At 41.2% G+C, this 9,568-nt stretch overlaps 1 protein-coding gene across 2 annotated transcripts; it reads right to left on the reverse strand.

The window, feature by feature from the left end:
• Window positions 1-304: 304 nt before the first annotated feature.
• On the reverse strand, window positions 305-9,503 carry ACP1 (acid phosphatase 1). 2 transcript variants are annotated; one of them, XM_082215704.1, is made up of 6 exons: window positions 9,348-9,503; window positions 4,021-4,094; window positions 3,200-3,313; window positions 1,490-1,551; window positions 598-703; window positions 305-472 (listed from the first exon to the last, which is right to left on the reverse strand). In XM_082215704.1, the coding sequence occupies exons 1-6, from the start codon at window positions 9,388-9,390 to the stop codon at window positions 395-397; spliced, it is 477 nt and encodes a 158-aa protein (XP_082071830.1). In that variant the 5' UTR covers window positions 9,391-9,503; the 3' UTR covers window positions 305-394. The 2 variants fall into 2 exon arrangements, with proteins under 2 accessions (XP_082071830.1, XP_082071829.1); XM_082215703.1 differs by lacking the exon at window positions 3,200-3,313 and adding an exon at window positions 3,370-3,483.
• Window positions 9,504-9,568: the final 65 nt, after the last annotated feature.

Here is a 9,568-nt window from a genome sequence, read left to right on the forward strand (position 1 = left end):
TAATCATGTGACAAAACATCCAAAAGATACTTCTAAGAAAGATGTTTAAGGTTAGAAAGTACCATACATACAAGTAGCAATGGAAAACAGACATAGGTGTATCATATTTAGAGTATGCAGGAAGTCTTTTACATATTATGTGGAATATGTATACCAAGAATCACACACATTTATTTTGTCAGAACTGGATGCTTCCCCCCTTATATAGATGCTTGATCAAGGTCAATATTAATTTTATAAGCCTACCATTTCTCAAGTACAAGGTGCAGTGCACATCATGAAATTAAGTATGCTAAAAAAGGACTTAGTTTTAGAATCTTTACAATTTAATATCAATTGAGAATAATTTTACAGAACAGCTAAATATTATTTGCTTTCAGAAACACTTGTCCCATTAATGAGGTTTCTCCAAAAATGCTTTACAGCATCTAAGGCACTGTTGATAAACAGTTTCAAAATCTTCATCAGTCCCCTATAGAAAGAAGCAGAAACAAAAAATAAAATGAACCAATTTAAGTTACAGATTTCTTTATTACAACACTGATTGCTACAACACTGGTTTTGAGTTAAAAAGGACTAATAAAATTGAATACTTACATAGTACGGATCTTCAATAATAAGCTGCTTTTGTGGATCATAGCTCCCAAGCAGCTCAATCTGAGATTTGCAGTTTTGAACACTATTGCTTTTTCTTTTCAGATCTCTACAAGACAAAAGTTTAGGCAACTTTTTGTCATTAAGTGTGGCATGTCTTTCTTTTTTTCCTTTGACACTAAGATGTCCTTAGAGTTTGCAGTGCATAAAGGAAACAAAAATCACAGTGTATAAAGGAAAAAACCCACACACTTTTAACAGTATGATGTGATTTAGTATGCAGCATCTAACACACATAACTTTATGTAATGTTGTACCCAAGTATAAGTGTATGTTATGGAATACCAACACTATGGAGCCAAAAATACTAATGAGAGGCTCAGGAAATATATGCAACAGTTTCAGAACATTGACTTGAAATAACACCTGGATCCACCAGAAATATAGATTTCATACAGCAGCCTGTTCTCCTCTTGCAGAGTAATCCTGGCAATCATTTGCTCAAATGAGGAATAGATTATTATAATGCAAAAGGTACAATGCTATTCCGATCCAGAACAGGGAACCTGTGGTCCTCCAGCTGTGTTTGAATTAACCCCCCATCATCTCTATGCATTGACCATGCTGGCCAGAGCTGAGGGTAGTTCAATAACATCTGGAATTTAATCTGTTTCCCTCCCCATGTTTTAGACAAAGGGTGTAGTGGGAATACTCTTTAAGGGCTTTAGTGTCTATTAGGGAATACTCTTTAAGGGCTTTAGTGTCTATTAGAATACTCTTTAAGGGCTTTAGTGTCTATTAGGAGGCACTAAATGTAGCAAACAACTCATTTAGGCTAGAATAATCAGAACTATCATCATCTATAAGCAAAAAGCACATAGTTTTCACAACTTACCGTAAGTTACTTTCATCCATACAAAGCATATAATCAAACGTCAGGAAATCATCTTTTGTAACCTAGAATTTAAGAAATATGTTTAAACACTGTTAACAGAGATCCATGTCACAACAATTCTTAATAAAAAAAAATGCAAAATAAGGTTAAGCCAGTGTTGCAGTGATGGCAGTTAGCAATACATATTTAAAATTCTAAAGCCAAACAACATTTATGTATGCTAACTGACCGCTGCAAAGTAAACAGCTCAGAAATCAATTGTCAAAAAATAAAACTGGAGACAGAACAATTAGTGTTTTAGCATTTGGCCAGGGAACATTTACACAAGTTATTGCTCGTATTATCTCTCAAAAATCAAACACTGTTCAGAAATTCTGGGATAGGGTTGTAATGATTATGACGTAAAAGTATTGTTCAACAATGTGCTCTTCCAAAGATGCCATCAGTTCTTCTTTTGAACTGTGATAACATTCAGAGCACATTTTGATGTGTTGAATGTGTTGAAAACAACAGATGTGAACTATACCATTTAAGCTTTCCTTGTTAAGCTTTTAAATATTGGTGGGGGGGGGGTCAAGATATCAAGAGAAATAGAAGAAAAAGTAGAAGGCAGGCAGAACTGTTTGAGTGTTGAGAGGCTCTAATCTATGCTGAGTTCTATGGGTTTTACATGAAGTGGACCAAAGGGAGTTTAAGGTCAAAAAGGGCACCAGTGAAGCTAAAGGAACAATAATAAAAAGATCTGTAAATGGGGAAAACAACTAAAGCAAGACCTCACGAAAGGAAAGGAAAAGTCAGAAGGGAATATGTGACACATCCTTTGTCTAACAGAAATGCTGCAGTTATGAATCCATCTAAAGAAGGTCAGGCCTTAAAGGAATTTTGATAAATTATGTGCATTTATTTTAACTGAGACATTGAAATCAATATCATTTAGCCATCTCTTATATCCTACAATTGTCTACTGGAGCAGAGTTGCTTAAGCTCTGAACCAGGAACAGTTGTCACAATGGAGGGAAGCTAACAGTGAGTCTCTATTGGGACTGGTGTGATTTAACTTGCTTATTAATGAACTGCAGCCAGGGGTGAGAAGTCCAAGCCTGCAATCAACACCAAATTCTTTAGTACAGTGGTACCTCGGGTTAAGAATTTAATTCGTTCTGGAGGTCCGTCCTTAACCTGAAACTGTTCTTAACCTGAGGTACCACTTTAGCTAATGGGGCCTCCCACTGCCGCCACGGCACGATTTCTGTTCTCATCCTGAAGCAAAGTTCTTAACCCGAGGTACTATTTCAGGGTTAGCGGAGTCTATAACCTGAAGTGTCTTTAACCAGAGATACCACTGTACTATGAAAAGCCAAATGCAATATGACTCAAAACGATCTCTTTAAACTGGAGGAATGGGCAACAAAATGGCAAACTAGGTTCATGGCAAGTGATTCACCTTGGCTAGCAAAGAAATAAAATAGTAATATTCCTAACCACTGAAATCATTTCAGTCAGGGAACAGTGTTAACAGGCTCTGGAACACGGTTTCATCCAACCACTTTACTCAGATGCTGTTAGAATTTCCACTGCTCTAACCACGACGACACTGAGTAGTTAAACATTTAATACTTTGCCAATCCATGCGCAATCCAACCTACAGCAGTTACCAAGAGTTTTGCACCACCCATAGTTTCCAGAAAACAACAAACAGACTCTTTCTACCTGTCGTGCTTTATGGCCCGTCTGAATGTCATGATTTCTCAGACAACTTAAAGCCCTCGCATCTGGGGAGCGCCCCACATTCCAGTCAGAAACAGCACCGCTGTCTATCACCCACTGTGAACAACAAGAACATATGCATACAGACAGTGAAAGCAATATGGGTACAGTACCTGCCTGGCAATATGATTCATGGTAACACCATGTTTCCTCATGCAATTCTGGCCTCGATAATCTGGAGGATTTCCTACTTCATACGTAGATGTTGCTGCACTGTCTATCCTCCACTACAGAAAAACAAGTCAAAATATAATAATAATCTTTATTGCAGTCCAAAAATCCATAACACAGATTCAGAATAAAATGCAGATTCATACAGACAACCCCCCGGCAGAGGGAGACTGAGACGATATTTGTTTAGTCTTACGTATGATGATCTTTGATACGTATGACTACCGAAAGAAACTTTGCCACGGCCATTGTGATACCATTATACTTGTCCAGAAGATATTTAGTAGACTAGGTTTCAGATTTACCCAGCCGATTTGCCAGTAGGGGTTTAATCAATAGATCCCTAGCTTGCTCATATTGTCCGCAATGCAGTAGCATATGCCTCATACAACTGATGTCCTGAGAGCATACACAGAGCCTATTCTGATAAGGGATGCCCCTCAGTCTGCCATTTAGCACTTCTGATGGAAATACATTTAATCTGGCTTTGGTAAAGAAACGCTGATAAATTGGTACAGACAGATGCAGGTAAGGTCAAAATATTTATATCATGCTAACAGAATGGCGGCTTTGGTGGCTAAAATAAAACTTACCTTGTTTTCAATGTTTCCCTCAGTCACAAGTTTCCTAAAAACAGCTTCGGCTATGGGAGAGCGGCAAATGTTCCCTGCGGAAATAAAGATTTGATCCAGTGACTTTAAAATGTAATCTCTCACACCTGTGTTCTTAAGGTGAAACATTCCAGAACCTGTGGAGGTACATGTGAAGTACTGAAGAAAGCCACAGAGTTCATCTGCTCCCCGTTCTATGCAGTTTCTCATCAGTGTTCACTTCCTGACTTCCACATCTGGCTTGTGAGAAGCCCATTATTGTTCACCAACAGCAACCAACTTTTAGCAGAGGTGGATTGTTGCAAGTCATTACACACCAGTATTCTATGGGCTTTATTGGTTTTCAGTAGCATTGCTGACAATGTATTGTGACAGACTGAATTCTACATCCCCAAAAGACAATTTCACCAACACATTCCACTGAAATCAACAGCATTTCCAGATTTTAAGCCTAGTTCCTAAGACACCTAGTGAAATCACAGCCTATGACCTGTAGACTTTTCCACTGAGTAACAACTACCTGCTTTGACTCAAGCTACAAGTACACTGTAATGCAGTCTTTAACTTCATACTAGTAAAATACAAGCTGGGCCTCAACAAGGAGATACAAGGAATTACATGGGGGAGGTATTAACTCATTTCTGCCCCACCTCCTTTCCCTACAAAATAAATCTTATATCTGAAACCATGGAGTTGTTTACTTAGGAGTAAGTCATATTTTGTTTAATATGATTTGCTCCCCTGAGTAGACACAGATAGAACCTTCTCCTTGCACCTCAACATAATGGGTATAAAAGTGGGGTTGCCTGACTCAGTGTTTGCATTGGGAAGGGGGTCATTAATGGATAATCCCTCTTCTGATACTAAAATAGTAAAGGTAGGATTACTATTTGGTTTCAGTCTGTTCATCACTCTGCAGCAATGCAACTTCCAATGACAACATGCACACATTCTCATTTTGGCTGACAATGGTCTACAGGTCAACTTTAACGTAGCTACTAAGCAAATACAGTGGTACCTCGGGTTAAGTACATAATTCGTTCCGGAGGTCCGTGCTTAACCTGAAACTGTTCTTAACCTGAAGCACCACTTTAGCTAATGGGGCCTCCTGCTGCCGCCGCGCCGCCGGAGCCCGATTTCTGTTCTCATCCTGAAGCAAAGTTCTTAACCTGAAGCACTATTTCTGGGTTAGTGGAGTCTGTAACCTGAAGCGTATGTAACCTGAAGCGTATGTAACCCGAGATACCACTGTAATAACTATCTACTGGGTTCAAAATTAGACCAAGAGTGAGTGTCTATCTATCCAGCATCCTTTTCACACAGCAGCCAACCAAATGTTCCCAGGAAGCACATAAGCAGGACTTGACAGCACCTTCCCTCTCCAGTATTCTGCCTCCTCCAGCTGCTAGTACGGTATTTAGAGATACACTAACAGCTTCGCTCTCCTGTGCTAGAAGAGGAATAGATGAGGCAGAGAAGGGAGAACCCCACCAGCAAAGAGTGTTGGTGGGGTGTTCACAGCCAAATTTCAATACTGATCCTCAAATGGAAGATAGAGGCTACTGCCATCAGGAACTCGCAAAATGTGTGCCAGTGCAGGATTCACTGGCTCTTCAGCTGGCTCTGATGTCATCAGTTGATGGCCATGGGCTCAGCCTAGTATCTGGTGTAGATACTAGGGACCTTTTCATGTTGCCCCAGTGTGAGTGGTGGGGCTGTGGATGCAGTGGTGTACACACTGTTGCATCAACTCTTGCTGTTGCCGGTCAGGAGTTTTAGTTCAGCTCTAGATGCGTCTTCCATGTCCAGTCATGGCTGAAGCTGTTGATGAACCAATCCTTCATGAATATGTCTGATCTCCTTTTAAAGTTATCCCTGTCCAATGGCCAAAACCACACATTGTGGCAGCAAAGTAAGTTAACTATGTGTCGCACAAATAGGTATTGTCTTCTAACTATGTCCAATCTACTGCCAATCAATTTAATTGAGTAACACCCAACTTCCAAGCAGTGTTCGAAACTCCCATTGCTCTAGGTGCATTTTGCGACAGGGAATTTCATTAGCGTGAGCAGCCTCTGAGCTCTAGGCGCAGTACTGCACCCATGATTTCAGATTAAAACTGCAGAGTGTAGGGAAAGGAGGACCTTTTTCTGTCTCTCCACTTCCAGCTAGTCTCTGAAGACTGGAGAAGAGACCCTCTTAAGAATATTAGGTGGTTGGGCAGGGGAAGGACAAGACCATGTGGAAAATGAACATAATATTTTAGCTGCAGTTCATTCATTTTCAGTTTTGTCTCCTTGTTATTAAAGAAGTGTGCCTAGACATTCTGTTGTTGCACCCATAACCTGGGTTGAAGATGCCATTTAGCTCCTAGTTTTCATATCTCAGTTTCTAACACTGCTTCTAAGTGTTGAAGGAGAGAGAGAGAGAGAGCTCTATCTACAGTCTCCACACCATGCTGCCGGACCCTAGTCTAATCCTAGTTGAACACTGTTTCCAAAAGCAACCAGCCAGGATTAAAAGCAGGATTTCTAAATGTAGACAGAGAAAAACTGTATCACTATCATTTGTTTAGAGATTTTAAGAGACGTCATCCGCTCTCTCAGCTGCAGCACCTCCATCATCACAATTTAATCAAGCAAAAAGGTTTCATAAAGTGATATCTCATCTTCTACTTCACATGTGGGCAAAGGAATGAGATATATCAGGCATAATCCACTGAATGATTGTTGTGCATGCCTCACTGAAACATAGTCCAGACTGCACAACTATGGACAGGGCCCATGTTTAGATGCATCTATTTGATTTTTACCAATTGATACATGTTTCACAACAGTCATTTCATGTTTCTTTTGCCCCAGAAGCAATGAGGCTGGACAGAGTAACAGCAATTTAATAAGCAGGCTGTAGCTTCCATAAAATTCCTCTCCTGCTTTCACTCTGCAGGGTCGTTTCAGTGCCAGCTATCAGGGAAAGGTTCATCCATTTCTTCCAGAGGATTTTTTGACTGAATACCAGGAGCAGGCAACCTGAGCTGTGATCGGCTCCTATCAAGATCTGGTGGCCCCTAAAACCCCAAATGATTTGGCTTCCCTTTTTAAAATAGAAGTATTATTCTTTAAATATTGTTCTCAGCAGGTGAGACTTTTGAACCCCAGGACTACACTGGTTAAATGGAGAGGTTTCAACTTGTCCACCAATCTAAGAAACAGGGTGAAGGGCTAATGTCACCTCTTTTTTTACCTTTGTAAAATAATCTCTCTTTCTCTGGCATGGCACCGTTTCTAGAAAAGCACCAGGGACTTAGGAAACAGGACATTCTCAAAACTATGCCGCACGGGAGAGAGAGAGAGAGAGAGAGAGAGAGAGAGAGAGAGATCTTCTCTAAGACCTTCTACTAATGACAGCATGCCTGTGGGATAATTTTTTGCCAAGATAAAGAGATGCTTTATTTTCGCTCGCCAGGGCAGCACTGGGGAAGATGGAGTCCTTCCTACACCAGTGATGCCCTAGGGACCAACAGGAATATTAAAGCAAAGCTATGCACTTTGGAGTAAGCCCCATAATTCAGTGGTACTTCTGAGCAAATGTAGCAGCATACAGCCTTCATTTCTGTTGTTACCCTTCCCATTTATTTCTCACATGTACTGTACACCACAAGAGATCCACAGACATGTTACTCTTCAAGTATTAAGTAACTTATAGTCTGCTATGTAAATAATATCCACTACTCCTATTACAAACCAAAAACAGAGGCTAAGTGATATTTGACCAGCTTTATATTTTGCAAATCAATGTAAACATAGGACATGTACCGGTGAAATAAAAGCTGAAGACTTAACTTCCCATTCCTCAGTGGAACGATACTTTGCAGATAAATTGCAGGCACATACTATGCAGGCACTGGTGTCTCCAGCTTTGTTTGCTCTCTCCCTCCTCTGTCCTAACCAATAAGAAATGAAGATAAGCCCTCACACACTTGGGCCCACTGCTACCACAGGGATGTAGGGTGGCACCCTCTGCTGCCATGAGGAGGCCTGGCAAGGCTCTCTGCTGCTGCGAGGAAGTGTGATGCACCCTCCACCACTGCAGGGAGGTATGGTGGAACCCTCTGCCCTCGTGGGGGGCAGCAAGGCCCTCCGCCACCGCAGATATATATCATGATTTATCAAGATATCATATTTAGCTGGTGATATATTGTGATATTGAAAACAAGGTATCACCCAGCCCTAGTATCCAAGCTGTATCTTACCTTCCCAACTCAGCCATTCCTCAGGGGAGGTGATGGTGGTGGGAAACCACTAAACTCACCAATGCCCCTTCCCATTACTAGGATAAACATAGTTCTGCCAGTGCCACAAAGGAAGGTGGAAGATCTGAACCAGGAGATCATCAGAAAGTAGGTTTGCCACCTGCCCTGTATAATACAGGATTGTTCCGCATTTCAGTGTAAAATGCTGAGTCCTGTATTGACAGATTTGTCCTGTATTTCAGGCCTTCTCTCTCTGTCTGCCAAGTTACAGACCCCCTCCAAACGCATGAGTAATAGATTACCACTGTATTATAAAGCCAGGGGGAGGTGGTGTTATGTAAAACAGTCTCCTTCCATCACCACAGAGAGCACGGCAGCTTCTGTCCTACTCCAAATGTAAATGTTTCTCGCTTCTAGGCAGCTCTTGTATGTACAAGTTTTAAGAGATTTAGTGGTAACACTGGATTCCACTCTGGCTGCCCATCTCTTCACAAGTAAGAATGCCGTGGCTCTTCTAGCTGCTCCTGGCTTAGCTCTTCTGATATACCTCGGGTTAAGTACTTAATTCGTTCCGGAGGTCCGTTCTTAACCTGAAACTGTTCTTAACCTGAAGCATCACTTTAGCTAATGGGGCCTCCTGCTGCCGCTGCTGTGCGATTTCTGTTTTCATCCTGAAGCAAAGTTCTTAACCCGAGGTACTATTTCTGGGTTAGCGGAGTCTGTAATCTGAAGCGTATGTAACCTAAAGCGTATGTAACCCGAGGTACCACTGTAATTGAGGGAGGAAACAGGACAGCTTAAAGATAGAGAACTGAATAATATGAATGTGCAGCACATTTTTGTATTCCAAGTCCATGAACATATTTTGTTAGCTTGCATAACACTTCCTATTATTATTATTATTATTATTATTATTATTATTATTATTATTATTACTATTACCACTACTACAACTACCCACTCTGGGCGGTTTCCAACACATAGAAAAGCATAATAATGAAACCCCATGCATTTTTATTTTTACCTCCCCCATTCTCCACCCCCACTTTCCACTCACCCAGGCAAACGAATAAAACGGACTTAGCTTCCCCGGCCGCCATGCTCTCTCTCTCCCTCTCTCTCTCTTTCAGGAACCGCCAACAGGACCGAGCAGCGAAAGAGGCAGTTCGGAGGCCCTCGCAACTGTCGCGAAAAGCCGCCCTTCCCGCTTTACGGCAGCCGACGGCCGTCTTCGTATAATGCCTGAGTGGCGAAATGTGAAGGATACGAAATAAAGTT

The sequence above is a fragment of the Podarcis vaucheri genome (assembly GCF_965113315.1).
Source record: "Podarcis vaucheri genome assembly, chromosome: 3".
Lineage (NCBI taxonomy): Eukaryota > Metazoa > Chordata > Lepidosauria > Squamata > Lacertidae > Podarcis > Podarcis vaucheri.

Coding starts and splice junctions, on each gene's coding strand:
- ACP1 (XM_082215704.1), bottom strand. CDS start 9,390: ATGGCGGCCGGGGAAGCTAAGTCCGTTTTATTCGTTTGCCTGG. Junction 1,552..3,199: donor CGGGCCATAAAGCACGACAG/GTAGAAAGAGTC, acceptor CTTAAATTCTAG/GTTACAAAAGATGATTTCCT. Junction 473..597: donor TTATTGAAGATCCGTACTAT/GTAAGTATTCAA, acceptor TTCTTTCTATAG/GGGACTGATGAAGATTTTGA.